Consider the following 17899-nt stretch of genomic DNA (forward strand, 5'->3'; position numbering starts at 1 on the left):
CTAGCCATGCAGTCACCTTTACAAACATTTGTTAAAGAATGGGTAATTCTAAAGAGCTCACTGAATTCCTGTGTGATACTGTAATAGGATGCCACCGTTGCAACAAGTCAGCTCGAGAAATTTCTTCCCTCTTAGATATTCCATGATCAACTGTGAATGATATTATTGCAAAGTGGATCCGTTTAGAACCACAGCCACAGAGTGGCAAATCAAGTAAAGTTACAGAGCGTGGGCGCATAGTGCATAAAAGTTGTCAACGCTCTGTTGACTCAATAACTGTTGAGCTCCAAACCTCCTCTGGCAATAACATCCGCACAAAAACAGTGCGCCACAAGCTTCATGGCATGGGTTTCCATGGCCGAGCAGATGCATGCAAGCCTTACATCACCAAGCACAATACGAAGCGTCTGATTTAGTGGTGTAAAGCACGCCACCACTGGGCTCTGGAGCAGTGGAATTGTGTTCTGTGGAGTGACAAATCACTCTTCTCGATCTGGCAATCTGAAGGACGAGTTTGGCAAATGCCAGGAGAACGTTACCTGTCTGACTGCATTTTGCCAACTGTAAAAATAGGTGGAGGAGGGATAATGCTATGGGGCTATTTTCCGCCCCTTAGTTCCAGTGGAGAGAAATCTTAATGCTTCAGCATACCAATAACTTTTGAACAATTGTTGCTTCCAACTTTGTGTGAACAGTTTGGGGAAGGTCTTTTTCTGTGCCAGCAAAAAAACAAGATCCCTAAAGTACATGGTTGGGCGAGTTTGGTGTGGAAGAACTTGACTAGCCCGCAAAGCCCTGACCGCAATCCCATTGAACAACTTTGGGATGTACTAGAATGGAATTTGCAAGCCAGGACCTCTTGTCCAACATCAGTGTCTGACCTCACAAATGCTCTTCTGGATGAATGGGCAAAAATTCCCACAGACACACTCCAAAATCTTGTAGAAAGCCTTCCCAGAAGAGTGGGAGTGGTTATCTGCAAAGCGGGGACCAACTGCATATTAATGCCTGTGGATTTAGAATCGGACGTCATAAAAGCTCCTGTAGGTGTAATGGGTAGATGTCCCAATACTTATCCATATAGTGTATATTACATATTGTCCCTTTTTTTTTTACGTGTACCACTTGTGAAAAATAAATAAATAAATGTTGCAACATTTTAAATTGAGATAACTGGAATACATGATTTACTTTATTAATTGGATCAGAAAATTAAACTTATAACTTCAGTTTAAAACTATTTGCAACAAGTTACACGATATACATGTAAACAGAAACGTATACAATGACACAATCCACAAACTGCAGAATATAGAGATTTCATGTAAAAATGATGATTCTTTTTGCATCCTGTGCCCTTTTTTAGGGGATTTCTGTAACTGTAATACAGCTAGCACAAAGAAGACTTCCTTGTAAGGAATAATATGCTGCCATGATGTAACACAGCTGGTTTTCGCTCTCTCATAAAACACACTGGGGTCATTATAGATAATAGTGATGAAATTGGTATTACCGGAGGCAAGTACGTACCTCAGTCAGACAAAAGCTTTAATTTATACGGAGTATATTTCATATTTGTTTGCAACTACAATCAGTAATCATCAGTTCAGCAGTCTGCAAATCCTAAGCACGCTATACTGCTCTTAAAGGGGTATTCCATGTGATAGGTGATGAATGTTATTGGATGGAATACCACCTTAAAATGTTAAAGTGAAGCTCTGTTTTAAGTTATTCTGAATTTTTTTTATACACACTGTTATGTCTAGTGCAAGGCCTAAGGGGGCGGAGCATGACAAGGAACACTAAGGAGAGAATCCCTATGTCAAGCTCTGTATTTTGCTCATGTTGTCTACAGAGATATAATTGATTAACTGCTGCTTTTATCAATTCCTTTTATGGAGCTTTAAACACGGTGATTGTTGCTCAGCTGTTTACCTTCATTGGGGGCGATTTATCAAAGCTGGTGCAAAGAAGAAATGGAGCACTGTCTATAGCAACCAATAAGATGACACATTTTTACAAATGCCTCTTGGAAAAAACAAAGCAGTGACCTGACTGGGTGTTATGGGCAATTACTCCACTTTTCCTTTGCACCAGCTTTTATAAAACTGTCCCCAACGGTTTACAGCGAATTAACAATTTGGATGTGGTTAAACATAGATGACAGACTCATTTGGATGGTTCAGTTACAAAAAGAAAGATAAAAACCCCACATGGAAATTATAAGAGTAATCTATATAAGATATTATAAGAGGGGGGTATTTGTGTGTCCTTTATCTTCTTTCTTTCTTCTGCTTCATCAGTTTCTTACTTTCCTCTCGTCTCCTCTTATTGACTGGGTTTCGGGGGTCGTGGATCTCGAAGGTGTCTTCATCTTGCATATTGGCATCTTTTACCTTGCGACTTTTCTCATCAAACTGAAGCACGTGAGACAGCCTGAGAGAAATTTTAATAATATATTAGATAAAGGCATTACAATGTAGACATAACAAAAAGAACTAGGTTTCCTCTTGTAGAAGAACAACTATCACTTGACCGACTGATTCCAATAAGAAAAGAGACAGAGGCCTTAATAAAAAAAAAAATTTTCATTATCTCCAATAGAATTTGACTTGTTGCCAAGACAAAATGCACATTTTACATGGTGGTAACAAGGATATCTTTTATTATAACAATCACGTTCTGTAGCCACTCAACTTAAAGGTTATGTTCACCACTTTAGCAGGTTACATATAGAATTAATCTACATTAGAAGTTGAGTTGCTTAGTAAATGCATTACATTACTTATCTTGTGTTACAGCTTTTATTATATCCCAAAGCTGCATTAACCAATCTTCTTGCTTTAGAGCGGAAATCTCCCAGCATTCCTTATTGGCTCAATGTCATTACAGATGATGCGATAGTGATTTCAATTCAGGCAAGTGTTTGTTTTACACTGTAAAGTAACCAGTTTAGGAAAAACTGAAGCTAAATATACACTGGAGATTTCAGATGCAAAAGTTGACCTGGACCATTTTTTGACTGTCAGCGCCTTTTCACAGACCAACCGTAACTGACACACAGTTCTGTAAGAGGCCGTCTAAAAGCTCTAGTATATGGCCAGTTTTATTGCTTTAGTGGATTATAAGAGCTCAGCTAAATGACCGTTCGCAAAGACAACAAGCAGAATTGCAAATGCAGCTCTGGACTGAAAAACAGTGTGTAACTCAGGATCTGTACAAGATAAATAATGTAATGTATTTACAAGGTTAGTCAATATTTTATGTATAAGATTTATATATATATAAACCTGTGTTGAAATGTGTTTATGCAGTTTCTTATTATATTCATCAAAACAAAATGCACAGTAATAAAAACTGAACGCAATGGGGGGAAATTTATTAACCTTTCTACGCGAGTTTTCTTGAGTAGAAAAGTTGAAAATTGTGTTGGAAATTGTGACTTCACCTCCGTAAATATTAACTTTTTCCAAGATGCCTTGTACACTTTAACCCCTTAATGAGCGCTGATACGCCTTTTCACGGCGGTCATTAATGGGCTTTATTCTGATGCAATAGCCTTTTCACAGTGCTGCATCAGAATAAGTAAACAGAGCAGGGAGCCGTTAAATGTCCCTACTCTCAGCTACCAGATGTAGCTGAGGGCTGGGGGCATCCCTGCTCGAACGGGTAAGATCGATATTAGTATCGATCTCACCCGTTTAACCTCTCAGATGCGGCGCTAAAATAGTGAGCGCCGCATCTGAGCAGTTTTGGAGAGAGGGAGGGAGCTCCCTCTCATCCCACTGACACCCGGCGATACGATCGCCGAGTGTCTGTGTCTCCGATGGCAGCCAGGGCCTAATAAAGGCCCCCAGGTCTGCCTGTAGTGAATGCCTGCTAGGTCATTCACATAGGTTTTAAACGGACAGGCAGTAATACACTGCAATACAAAAATATTGCAGTGTATTATAAAAGCAATCGGAGGATCGCATATTAAAGTCCCCTAGTAGGACTAGTAAAAAAGTAAAAAAAAAAGTTTAATAAAGTTAATTAAAAAAAAAGTGGAAAAAAATTAATAACCCACTTTTTCACCTTACAAAATGCTTTACTATTAAAAAAAACAAAATAAAGCAAAAAAGTTACACATATTTGGTATTGCCGCATCCGTAAAGACCCCAACTATAAAGCTATTACATTATTTAACCCGCACGGTGAACGCCGCAAAAAAATCAAATAAAAAACAATGGAAAAATTGCTGTTTTCTGTGAATCCTGACTTTAAAAAAAAATGTGATAAAAAGTGATCAAAAAGTCGCATCTACTCCAAAATGGTACCAATAAAAACTACAAGTCCCAAAAAAAAAAAAAAAGCCCACATACAACTGCATCGGCGGAACAATAAAAAAAAGTTATGGCTCTTCAAATATGGAGACAAAAACAAATAATTTTGAAAAAAAACTATTTTTACTGTGTAAGGCCAGATTCACACGAGAGTGTGCGTTTTGCGCGTGCAAAAAACGCGGCGTTTTGCGTGCGCAAAAGGCACGTAACAGCTCCGTGTGTCATGATCATATGGTGCGTGGCTGCGTGATTTTCGCGCAGCCGCCATCATTATGACACTCCGTTTGTATGTTTGTAAAAAGAAAAGCACGTGGTGCTTTTCTGTTTTCATTCATACTTTTCACTGCTGTTGCGCGAATCACGCGCGTCACATGGAAGTGCTTCCGTGTGCCATGCGCGGTTTTCACGCACCCATTGACTTCAATGGGTGCGTGATACGCACAAAAATCGGACATGTCGTGAGTTTTACTAAGCGGACTCACGCTGCGCAAAAATCACAGACTGTCTGCACGGCCCCATAGACTAATATAGGTCCGTGCGAGGAGCGTGAAAATCCCGCGTGTTGCATGGACGTATATCACGTTCGTCTGAATAAGCCCTAAAAGTAGTAAAACGTACAAAATCTATACAAATTTGGTATTGTTGCAATCGTAACAACCCGTTGAATAAAGTTAGTGTTATTTACACCACACAGTAAACTGCGTAGATTTAGGACGCAAAAAAAGTGGCGAAATTTCAGGTTTTTTTCTATCCCCCCCAAAAAAAAGTTTATAAAAGTTAATCAATAAATAATATGTACCCCAAAATGGTGCTATTAAAAAATACAACTTGTCCCGCAAAAAACAAGACTTTATAGAGCTATGTCGACACAAAAATAAAAAAGTTAGAGCTCTTCGAATGTGACGATGGAAAAAATTTAAAAATTGCTTGGTCATTAGGACCCAGAATGCAAGCAGGGGGAAGGGGTTAAAGGCCCTTTTACACAAGCCAATGTTCGGTCAAATGCTCGTTCATCTGCTGATCAACTCGTTTATGCGGCCAATAAAACGGCTGCTAGTCGGCAGCACATCTCCCTGTGTAAACAGGAACAGGTGCTGCCAACATGATGGAAATATGAGGATGATTGATTTTCCTCGCCAAACAAACGAGTGCTTATAAACGAGCGGTCTCTAAAATATGCGCTCGTTTTCATGGCACATATTGGGCCATGTAGAAGGACTCTTAGTTCTTAAAACCTCAGATAACAAAATGGCTCCAGTTGCTAAAAGAAACACCCCTCCCGCTCTATCACTCAGTGCTCTGCAGCTATTGGCTGAAGTTCCACTTCACAGACTTCCTGTTCAGCCCACCCACTGCATACACTCTGCATAGTAATATTGAGTGTCAATGGTTGCCCATAGCAAACAATCGGATCACATTTTCCTTTTCAACTCTAGGAGGATGAAAGCTGGGATTTGATTGGTTGCTATGGGCAACACTCACTTGTTCTTCAATTAGTTTTAGAAGTAAGGCCCAATGTATTTGGTAGTAGTACAGAACTATGTTTATACCATACAAGGCAATGTGTTCTGAACGTGAACACTATGATAAAACTATGTCTACAACCTGTCAAAAAGTCGTTTTTGTCTCCTTCATGCAAAATCATTTTTGTACATTAAACAAATCGGAGCTGCCAATTCTTCACAGGGAATGAATATATTATACAAGTGGCGGAAGAGAGCTGTGTTCTGACGCACTGCAATTTCACGCTCATCGTCATTGATACGTGTCGTACTTCGTTTTCGTTTTGGCTAAACAATAGCTGAAAAATTACATGTATTTTAGCTTGGAGGTTTTCTTTGGCTTGATCGGTGTGTCACGTTGCCTGGAATCTTCCACACTAATCCCTACTGCAGTGACACCTACAAATGAGGCAGAGCTGATCAGCTGCAGGCTTCCTCACGGCGGGAACAGCCAAGAACTTGTTCATTACTCTTGCAGATGTTACTTTAAACCCTTGGGAATTTAACGAAAGGCTGAAAACACTAGTTTACTCAAAAATTGTAATTGTAACCAAAAAGCGTCTGAGTTACATCAGCATTACTTGAATATAGAGCACGAATAATAAAAAGACGACAAAAAAACATCTACTCTTGCTGTGAATTTGCAAGTCACAGAATAGTCCACTATAAATAAGTCACTACATAACACAACTACATAAGTGGGCAGGTTACCGGCTTCACCCCACTGGTATTACTGTCTAAACGCAGGTGCTAGATTAAATACAATTCCAGCCATTTCACTTTTTTATCCCCAAAAATGTTTAGAGTTGGTCTGCTTAGGCCCTGTTCAAACAGAGTTTTCTTGCAGGCAGAAAAAAATCTTCCTTCAGGAATTCGGAGGCAGATTTTGCATTTCCTGCACTTTTTTTCCCGCCTGCGGCCATTGAAGCGAATGCAAGGACCACGGGCAAAAACGCCGGGACAAACGCTCAGAAACAAGCGCCGCAGGTTTTTTCTGCCTCTCATTGATTTCAATGAGAGGTCAGAGGGGGAAACCGCAGCGAGAAAGCACATGCCGCTTTTTATCCCCGCAAGCGGCCAAAAGCCTCTGCCTCCCACTAATGGGGGCGATTTCTGACATTTTTGGCACTGATTCCGACACGGTTTCTGCGTAAAAAAAACGTCTGTGTGAACTGACCCTTCAATCTGGGTCCTTAAATTGTTACTACCATAGGAAGGCGCCCAAGTAAAGGAAAAACTGGGAATGCTGCATCCTACAAGTAGAACCTAACTTCTCATAATGGGCCACAATTGCAATCTGACAGCAAATAGTCTTGGTAAACGGACAAAACAAAATTATGTTGTTTTTTTAAAGTAGTTTTGTAGAAAAAAGGGAAAGGTAGGTTACTTATCGCAATTCAGAAACTAAAGGTGGTTTTACATGGGCAGATACCGCCTATGTTTACCGTTTTTAAAACGAGCTTGTCGATCGGCGCTCGTTGCTCTCTTTAAATAGAGCAATGATCATTTAGTATGGGGACAAACGTTAATATGATCGCTGGTCCCCATGCATTTGCATCATATTGGCATGTTTACACAGGGACATGTGCTGCCGACTAGCAACCATTTTTTTTTTTGCATAAGCATGAGCATGAGCATTTGCTCGTTCATCAGCTGATCTTTGGCCTGTTTAGACAGGGCAATAACCAGGAATTAGCGTTCAGATGGACGCTCGTTCACCCAATCATTGGTCAGTGTATAAAGGCCTTTAGGCTCTGCTTACACTTGCATTAGCTCTTTGCTTTGCTCTTTGATGGTCAGAATAGTGTAGTATGCTGTGCTATACTTTAACGTCATATAAACTTGACTGACCCAGGTTAAGGCTACGGATAACAGAGCTCCGAGTCATTTCAGTAGATAATGGTTTAATGACAGATACTCTTTAAGCTCCCGGATCCATGGTTCCTTAAAATATCCTACCAAGACTATTTAGTATAATGATAGGTACTCCTTAATCCCTTCCTGCATATGGGCGTAACTGTACGCCCATTTTGACCATGCCTTAAAGCAAATGGGCGTACAGTTGCGCCCTGAGTATGAAGTGGGCTCATGTACTATACAGCAGACATCCCACTGCAACGGCGGCGATCAAGTGGTTGCTAGCGGAATTTAAGTGGTTAACACAGAGGGAGGGGGCTCACTCTATACCCCATCGGCCATCTGCGAGCAATCGCGGGATGACAATGGTTGCCAACCAGGAAGCCTGTCAATGGCCTCCTGGTCGGCCATGTACGGAAGCCTATTAGGTCCTACCAATGGCAGGACCTAATAGACTGACAGTTAGTTGTAAAATGACAGTAAGGGTATGTTCACATGGGCTATTTTCGGGTCGTAAATGGCCCGAAAAACAGCTGAAATATCAGGAGCAGAACGCCTCCAAACCATCTGCCCTGTCATTTCAATGGGAAAACCGGCGTTCTGTTCCGACGGGCCGGTTTTTTACGCTGTCGTTTTTCAAAACGGCCGCGTAAAAAAACGGCCGCGAAAAACAAGTGCATGTCACTTCTTGAGCCGTTTTTCATAGACTCTATAGAAAAACAGCTCCAAAAATGTCCGTAAAAAACGTAGAGAAAATCGCCAGTGGCCTAAAAAAACGTCTGAAAATCAGGAGCTGTTTTCCCTTGAAAACAGCTCTGTATTTTCAGCCGTTTTTGACTCAGTGTGTGAACATACCTTTACAATACACTGCACCACATAAGTAGTGCAGTGTATTATACAGGGGATCAGACGTCCTCAAGTGTAAAAAAAAATAAATTAAAAAGATTACAAAAAATAAAAATAAAAAAAGGTTTTATAAAAGTTAATAAATATTTTTTTTTACGTAATAAAAACAAGAATCGCCCCGTTTCCCTGAACACGTCCTTTATATTTGGAAAAAATGAAAAAAACTAAACTATACATAATAGGTATTGGCCTGAACTATAAAAAGATCACATTAATTATCCCGCACAGTGAACACCGTAAAAAAATAAAAAAACAAAAAATGGCAGAATTTCCTTTTTTTAGTCAGCTGGTTTTAAAAAAAAAATAACTTGAATAAAAAATGATTAAGAAGTGGGAGTACCCCAAAATGGTAACAATAAAACTACAGTTTGTCACTCAAAAAACAAGCCCTCACACCGCTCAGTCGACAAAAAAATTTAAAAAAGTTCTGGCTCTCGACACTAAAACATTATGTTATTTAGAAAAATGAGTTTTTATTGTGTAAAAGGAGTAAAACTTTTAAAAACTACATAAACTTAGTATTGCAGTAATCGTACCGAACCACAGAATAAAGTACCGTATATGTCGGCGTATAAGACGACTGGGCGTATAAGACGACCCCCAACTTTTACCCTTAAAATATAGAATTTAAGATATACTCACCATTTCGTGCAGGAGCGCTTCACTATGGCCATCGGCGGCAGGACCCAGGACTCTCTGTCTCTTTGAACTCGCGCATGCGCAGATAGGCTGCTTCATCGCGCGAGATCTGAGAGGCAGGGAATGAGAGGAAAGGGCGGGCCAGAGCATCTTACAGAGATGTTCCCTGGCGGCTAATACCGGCTTCCCTCAGATCCGTGGCGGATTCCGTGCATCCCGGGAGCCTGTGTACCGGACTGCAGGCTCACAAGGTAACACACAACCTGTGTGTAGACAATATGTAGACTAGGGATGTCACGATACCAGAATTTGGACTTCGATACCGATACTTCGTTTAGTATTGCGATTTCGATACCAATTTAGATACTTTTGGCAACAGTAATAAAAAAAAAATTCTTCCGTTTTCTGATGTGAGGCGCGACGTGTGATGAATTTTGAACGCGCCTCACATTAATAGTAATTAATCCCATCATGTTTCTCAGTCATATTGGGTTAATGTGCGAGGTACATGATGGGGTTAATTACTATTAATGTGAGGAACATGGAGGGTAAATTCATCGCACCTCATGCCTCACATTAATAAGTGAATGAAAGCCGTGTTTATTTCATTTTTTTATTTTAATGTTTATTGTAAAAAAGGTGAAGGTGTATTTTTTTTAAAATTTAACAATACTTTGTTTTTACTTTATTTTTAAACTTTAATGTACTGACATATATCAGGTATGTGCCAGTACATTAGCCTGTGGACGGATAATACACAGGCAGTTGTTAGGACATACTTGGGTATGTCCTAACAACATGAAATATGGTAAGACAGCCCTGGGGTCCGTCAATAGACCCTGGGCTGTCTGCCCATATATGGTATGGCCCTCGATCGCGTCACAGGAATTCCCTGTGACGCGATCCAGGGGCATCCCCACTTCTCACTTTCCCCTGAATGCTGCAGTCCGCTGTGATCGCAGCATTCAGGGGAATAACGGCGGAGATGAGAGGTTTCTCTGATCTCCGCCGTTATAGCGCGGGGCTGCGGCTGTGTAATACAGCCATTGCCCCGCTCCTGACAGGAAGTGCGCGCGCGGTCAGCATGAGGTGATGCGGCCGGCGCTGCACTAATGAGCGGCAGTTCAGGCACTGAAGACAGAACATGGGGGTGTTTTGTAGCGCGCCCGCCATGTTCTGTCTCCAGTGCCGCCGCTCATTAGTGCAGCGCTGGCCGCATTGCATCATCCTGACCCCGCGAACTTATCATGACTCAGGAGCGGGGCTGTGGCTGAATTACACAGCCGCAGCCGCGCTCCCATACATTCATGTGTCACTATACTGAGCTGTGCGGCTGCAACGTGCATCCCTAATGTAGACAATATCCGGCATATAAGACGACCCCACACTTTTGACATTTTTTTAAGGGTGTAAAAAGTCGTCTTGTACGCCGATATATACGGTAAACAAGATGTTTATACTGCACGGTGAGCGCTGTAAAAAATATAGAAAAACCAGTGACAGAATTTCAGTTTTTTCGGTCTCCTCACCTCCCCAAAAATTTAATAAAAGCTGATTAAAAAAAAACGCATGTACCCCAAAATCATACTAATAAAAACGACAGCTCGTCCCATGAAAATCAAGCACTCACACAGCGCGTCAATGGAAAGATAAAAAGTTATGACTCTCGGAACGGCTTTAAAAATAAGCTTAGATAATTTCCTACAACAAAAAATATCAGCTCCTATGTGAATGTATAGAATTTTTGTTTCATCACTTCCCTTTTTCCCATCTCTTGGTTCAACTTCATGGACATAGTACTGTTGAAAAAAAAGACATAACTATGTAACGCAATGATGCAAAACGACGGCCAAGACTAATTTATATGTGCTGCAGTTCTTCACCTAAATCCGCATGTCATCATTTGCTAGGCTCCACAGGCGAACCCCGTAAATGCAGCAGACTGACATTTTAGGGTCTTGTGCTGCATATGGGGCTAGTGAAGAAGTCAAAGATTAGGCAATGCTGGATATTTTGTACAATACCACGGACACCCTTTACAAGTGCGATTCCTGCCCCCAAAAAACTGGCCTGTGCATAAAGGATGGTCTCAAAGCGTACGTCACTATCCATAGATAATTAATTTTATTATTTACATACTCCATTATGATAAATGGATATACTCCACTAAACTTACCTATGCTCTCACATTATAAACTGAGATACCAGTAAAACCCTAAACAAAACTTCTACCATGCAAAATCCGCTCTCCAAAAGCCAAATGGCGCTCCTTCTAGGCCTGGCAGTGTCCCCAAACAGCAGTTTATGACCACATATGGGGAATTACTATACTCCGGAGGACCCGTTTAACAATTTATCGGGTGTGTGTCTCAAGTGGTACAAGCTGGGCACAATATATTGGGCACTGAATTAGCATATCTGTGGAAAAATTGCAATTTTGAATCTGCAATATCAATTGTGTACGAATTTCTGCAAAATGTGTGGTGGTCAAAATGCTCACTACACTTCATAATAAATTCCTTAGGCCTCATGCACACGACCGTAGTTTTCATCCGTAATTACATATGAAATTGCGGACCCATTCATTTCTATTGGCCACGGACACCTTTCCATATATTTAGGTATGTGTGTTCGTGCTGTAGAAATGATCCGCAAAAATATAGAACATGTCCTATTGAATTGTGGCACGGACTCGCCCATAGAAGTCTATGGGTACTTCCGCAATTGTAGACAGCTACGGATGTGTATCTGTAGCCTTCGTAACCGTATACATTAAAAACCCTTACGTTTGTGTGCATGAGGCCTTAAAGGGGTGATCACACCTTGTGAATTTCTACTATACTGGTACTTCAGGGGCTCGGAAAATGCAACGTGGTCCCCAGAAACCAATTCTGCACACCAGGTGCTTCTCCAGGAGCGGAATCCCCGGCCAGAGCGTGGGCAACACTACAGGAGCCCCTAATGTCACTGTCCGTATATGGAGAGTGACGTCAGGTGCTCCATTTAGGAGCAGAATCCCCGACCAGAGCGTCGGCAAGGCTCTGGCTGGGGATTCCACTCCTTGACAGGGGCTCGCTCTAGGTAGCGGAATCCCCAGCCAGAGCGTCGGCATCACTCTGCCCGAGGATTCCACTTCTGGAGGGAGCCTCTGACGTCACTATCCATATATGGACAGTGACGTCAGTGGCTCCTCCAGGAGCGGAATCCCCGGCCGGAGCACCGGCAACACTCTGGCCAGAGATACCGTTCTAGGAGGCCCCCCTGACGTGACTGTCTAGATATGGACAGTGATGTTAGGGTCTTTTCTGGAGGAGCCACTGACGTCACTGTCCATATATGAACGGCGATGTCAAAGGCTTTTCTAAGGCCTCATGCACACGACCATGCAGTATTTATGACAGTAAATACCGCACAAACGGGCCGCAGATTGTCACCTGCATTTGCGGACCGTGCTCACAGTAGAAGTTATAGGAGCATGGTCCGGAAATGCGAAAAATAGTATACGTCCTATTTTTTGTGGGTCATTTCTATGTTCTGGACACACACCCATAAATATACTGGCTGATAGAAATTAATGGGTCCGTAATTGCGGATAAAAATTATGGTCGTGTGAATTGGGCCTAAGACAGGTGTCCCCGGCCAGAGAGCTTGCGTTGCTCTGGCCAGGGACTACATAGGTGAAATCCCGACATCACTGTCCATATATGGACAGTGAGGTCAAGGACTTCCGTGGGCTCAGCGCTTAAAGTAGCGTTGTGCCCGGGGAGTTCTTGACGAGTGGAGGAGATCCCTGTCTGTGCCGAATGGCTTACGGCCGCTTCACACAGTGAATGCTGAAGAAGGGAGCCGACGGTTCCTTGCTTCAGCATCAGATTCAACTGTATCTGCATCAAGGAGGAAGATACAGTTGACACCAGGACATACCACCGGCTGCCCAGGACACCAACCGGAATCCGGTATGGTTAAATAATTAATAAAGACGCACAAGCATTTATGTACATTCAGTATAGCAGGGTGCAATTCTAAAACTAAATTGTGAAATGAGGTTGGGTAATCCAGGAGTAAAAAAAAAAGTATATTTTTGTCCCCCCACCAAAAAAAGCACTACTCTTGTCCATGGGATATGTCTGGTATTGCAGCTCACCTCCATTTACTTTAATTGGGCAGATTGCAGCTTTAGTCTACAGCTGGTAATCTACTTTGTTGTTTGCATGCAGTTCTAAATAAGAAACGGTTCTAAATTGTGATTTAATTTTTGACGTGTTTTTTAAATTCATTCTTTTTTTTACCACATTTTTTTTCACCCAAACAAAAACATTGTTTTCCAATCAGATTATAACTGGTAATTATTCTAAAGCAGATTGAAAAAAATAGACTTAATTGGTTGCTATGGGTAACCCCTCCCCGTTGCAATAGTTTTTGTGAATGCCCCATTCCGAACATTCGTTCATTTAAACCGGGAGTGGACTAAACAAACAATTTTCTTAAGACTAGAAATAGGAAGTTATTATACTAAATAAACTGGTGTAAGGTGGATGTTTAACCTGTGCAGCTGAACACAAAACAAGCTTGGTTTTGATTTATAACACTAAGCAGACCCCATAAGACGTATTTATTGTATATCTAATGTGCAATATTATAATACTTATGGATTTCTGCCCAGAACTCATACATTTAACATTTCCTTTTTGTAACAAAACAAACAAATGAAGCGTTCCAAAAGCTTTCTTGAATTCTTCATCTGTTTGTCTTTCAACGTGTTTGACTCACTCAATTTTTTTTTAAACAAAACAGCTATTGTGATTTTCGGCATAATAAACTCATGACCTGTGCCCCTTCATAAATCACAGGTGTCACTGGATTGAAAGGCAGACAAAATTGTACTATGTCCAATAAAAACATACACAACGTAAAAAAAATCATGTGTTAATGTCACCTGAAAAAAATGGAACAGTTTGTAACGCTCTACATTTTTGGCAAGCTCTAATCACATTTTTACACAGAATTGTTCAAAAAATGTCTGAACTGAAGGAATGTGGCAGTAACCGATATGTAGCAGCTATTGGGCTTGAGGAGAACTACAAGAACATTAATTTCCATCAGTGTGATGTAGAAAAAATGTACTTATTCTATCTCTATCTATCAGAGGTCGAATTATAAGCCACAGTTGCTGAACACTTCTGTGCCGGTCTCACAAGGACAACACTCCCTGCCTTCTAGTCTGGCAGTTAAGTGTCATCATAGGAACATCAAGCTTCCTGGCAACCAATCTGATCTCTTCTTTTTTTTTTCTTCTTACCTGTGCTAGAAAAATGAAAGCTGGATTTGCAATGGTTGATTTGAGGCTCAGGGTATCTCTGATAACATTAATCTGTTTTAGCACGGAAACCGGGATTACTCTCTACTTGCTATAGACTCTTTACATATTCAGGGCTAGAAAGGAGAGGAAGTATAGCAACCGGAAATTACCACAGACATTCGAACATCAAAAATGTTTGCAAAAGACCACCACCATTAAGAAAATGTACCTTTACACTATTTCTAAACAACGAATAATATTACAATTCTAATTTATAATCTTTATAAACTGAAGTAAGAGAAAAGACGACATGTAATGAATAACTGATGATAGATACAGATGTACAGATAATTAGGCCAACACAACATCATCTGTTCATTCTGAGCAATAGTCCGTGCATCTGGAAAAGGGAAATTTGCTGCATTGCACAGAAATTATTGGACATTATTGGATAAGTTGGAAATGTTTTCCTGCAGATGATTGTTATTGTTATGTGGCTCATTAAAGGGGTCTAAAAAAAGGGTTATTTAGGGAAAGCAATTTAAAAGAAAAAATTTACCTAATAAACAACATGGCGGGTGCACTGCAGAGCACCCCTTTTCTGTCTTCAAGGCCGGCTCATTAGTACAGCGCTGACCGCGCTCGCAGATTTGTTGTCAGCAGCGGGGCAATGGCTGTATTACACAGCCGCAGCGCTGCTCGAAAGGCGGAGATCAGAGAAACCTCATCTCTGTCGTTTATTCCCTTGAATGCTGCGATCAAAGCTGACCACAGCATTCAAGGAGAAAATGAGAAGGTGGATGCCCCTTGGATCGCATCACAGGTATCCCCGTGACGCGATCGATAGACATGCCATATATGGGCAGACAGCGCAGGGTCCATTGACCCCAGGGTTGTCTGATCATATTTCCTGTTGTTAGGGCATGCTTAGGTAGATATATGCCAGTACATTAAATTTAAAATAAATAATAATAAAGTAATGTTAAATAAAAAAAAAGGTAAAAAAAGAAAGATTTTTTACAATAAACATAATAAAAGGCTCAATACATAAAATATTCACATATTCGGTATCGTCGCGACCGGAATAACCTGCACAACAAATTTATAGCATCATTTATGATGTGTACGTTGTAAATAAAATAAAATCTACTTTCTTTCACTTATTCATGTGAGGCACGAGGTGTATTTAGTACCTCCATGTGCCTCACATTAATAGTCATTAACCCCATCATGTACCTCACACGTTAACCCAATGTCATCCATTAGGACAGTAAAAAGGCACATGGAGATTCAAAATTCATCACACTACGTGCCTCAAATCAGAATATTGAAGAACTTTTAAAAAAATATATTATTGGCAAAGTATCGTTTTGGTATCACAATACTACACATAGTATCGGTATTGAAGTCCAAATTCTGGTATCGTGACAACCCTACTATAGATAATGCCAGTGCCCTCTGAAGGTAGTGCCACAGTGAGCTCTGTAGATGGTGCAACAGTACCCTATGTAGATGGTGCCACAGAGCACTTTCCAGTGCTGCAACGACCAACCTTTCTCTAATCTCCCCTTCATCTCCAAACCCCTGGAACGCTTGGTCTACTCTCGCCTTATCCGCTATCTCTCTGCGAATTCCATTCTTGACCCCTTACAATCTAACGGCAAATACTCTCTATTGATTCTTCTGGATCTCTCTGCAGCCTTTGACACTGTAGACAACAAACTCATACTTAACATGCTCCACTCTATTGGCCTTAAAGGGAATGTGTCGTGAATTAAAAAAAAACTTTTTTTTAAAGTAAGTTACTTATCTTTATTATATTTTTTTTAAAGTTTTTTTGCTGTATTTTATTTTCTTCCACGCGGTGGGAAGTATTAAAAATGAAATAATAATCCCTGCCATTAACCCCTTCGATGCAGCTATCGAAAGCGATTGCTGCATCGTAGCGGTTACTAGCAGATCGCCAGCCCTGACAGGCATTCAGGACTGGCGACTGCGGCTATGGCAACAGGAGACACAATGGCCTCCTGCTCTGCCATTACGGAAGCCGATTAGGCCCCGCCGGGAGGCGAAGCCTAATCGGCTAGCTGTCAGTGAATAACTAACAGATATAATACATTGCATTACGTAGGTTCTCACAACTTGGCGACAGAAAAAATACATTCTTTTTGCTAAAGTAATTTTATTGTGCAAAAAGTTGTAAAACATAAAAAAGTTCTATAAATTAGGTATCGCCGGAATCGTACTGACCCGCAGAATAAAGTTAACATGTAATTTCTAACGCATGGTGAACACTGTATAAAAAAAAAAACTAAAAAAGCTGTGCCAGAATTGCGTTTTTTTGTTTACCTGGCCTCCCAAAAAAAAGGATAAAAGTTGATCAAAAAGTCGCATGTACCCCAAAATGGTACCAATAATCGCTACAGCTCGTCCCGCAAAAAAACAGCCCTCATACCACTACGTCTATGAAAAAATAAAATTAGTTATGGCTCCAATAAATCAGGAAATAAAAAATATGCAGTTGTGCCCGAGGGGAACATTTCTTCTGTTTCAAGAGGCGATTTATCAAGGACCTAAAATTAGGGAACCAGGAAGGGGAGGGCCCAAACATATCTGCTGGAAGCGAGGGTGCCCGTATTATACCAGGATAACACTTTCCCAGCAAAATTCCCCAAACTGCAAAGGTGCGGAGTGTGGACAGAAAGGACGCCATATATCAGTGCGACACCGGTCTGTGCAGAAAGGATTGCTTCACAGCGTAACACACATCTATGGATTATTTTTTTTTTTTTTTACCCCATTATTATACCAACTGACTATGCCCCTGATGTACCCTGCCAAGCTTACATGTACCCCCACATTATAAATGGAAACACCAGTAATACTCAAACAAATCTACTACCAAGCAAAATCCGCTCTCTCCCATCTGAGCCCTAAAGTGTGCCCAAACAGCAGTTTCCTTCCACATATATGGCATCGTCATACCCGGGAGAACCCGTGTAACAATTTTTGGGGTGTGTGTCTCCAGTGGCATAAAATATTTGCCACTGAAATGGCATATCTAGGGAAAAATATACATTTTTAATTTGCACCATCCGCAGCGCATTCATTTATGGAAAAGATCTGTGGGGTGAAAATGCTCACTACACACCTTAATAAATGCCTTGAGGGGTGCAGTTTCCAAATGGGGTCACTTCTCAGGGGTTTCTTTTTATTATTTCACATCTGAGCCTCTGCAATTGTGAACCAATACTTTGTAAATCGCCAAATTAGGCCTAAATTTCGCATGGTACGCTTTCACTCCTGAGCCTGGTCGAATGTCCAGGCAACAGATTAGGGCCACATGTAGGGTGTTTCTAAAACCAGAAAACACC

The 17899-nt window shown here is 41.0% G+C and overlaps 1 protein-coding gene across 1 annotated transcript in view; it reads right to left on the reverse strand.

Moving 5' to 3' along the window:
• Positions 1–1177: 1177 nt before the first annotated feature.
• The window catches only part of CWC27 (CWC27 spliceosome associated cyclophilin), a 240656-nt gene continuing 223934 nt past the window's right edge, over positions 1178–17899 (reverse strand). The window contains exon 14 of the mRNA XM_075839140.1: positions 1178–2436. Within this exon, the coding sequence (XP_075695255.1) occupies positions 2274–2436 (163 nt within the window). The 3' untranslated portion in view covers positions 1178–2273. The remainder of the gene's footprint in view (positions 2437–17899) is intronic.

The sequence above is a fragment of the Rhinoderma darwinii genome, chromosome 1 (assembly GCF_050947455.1).
Source record: "Rhinoderma darwinii isolate aRhiDar2 chromosome 1, aRhiDar2.hap1, whole genome shotgun sequence".
Classification (NCBI taxonomy): domain Eukaryota; kingdom Metazoa; phylum Chordata; class Amphibia; order Anura; family Rhinodermatidae; genus Rhinoderma; species Rhinoderma darwinii.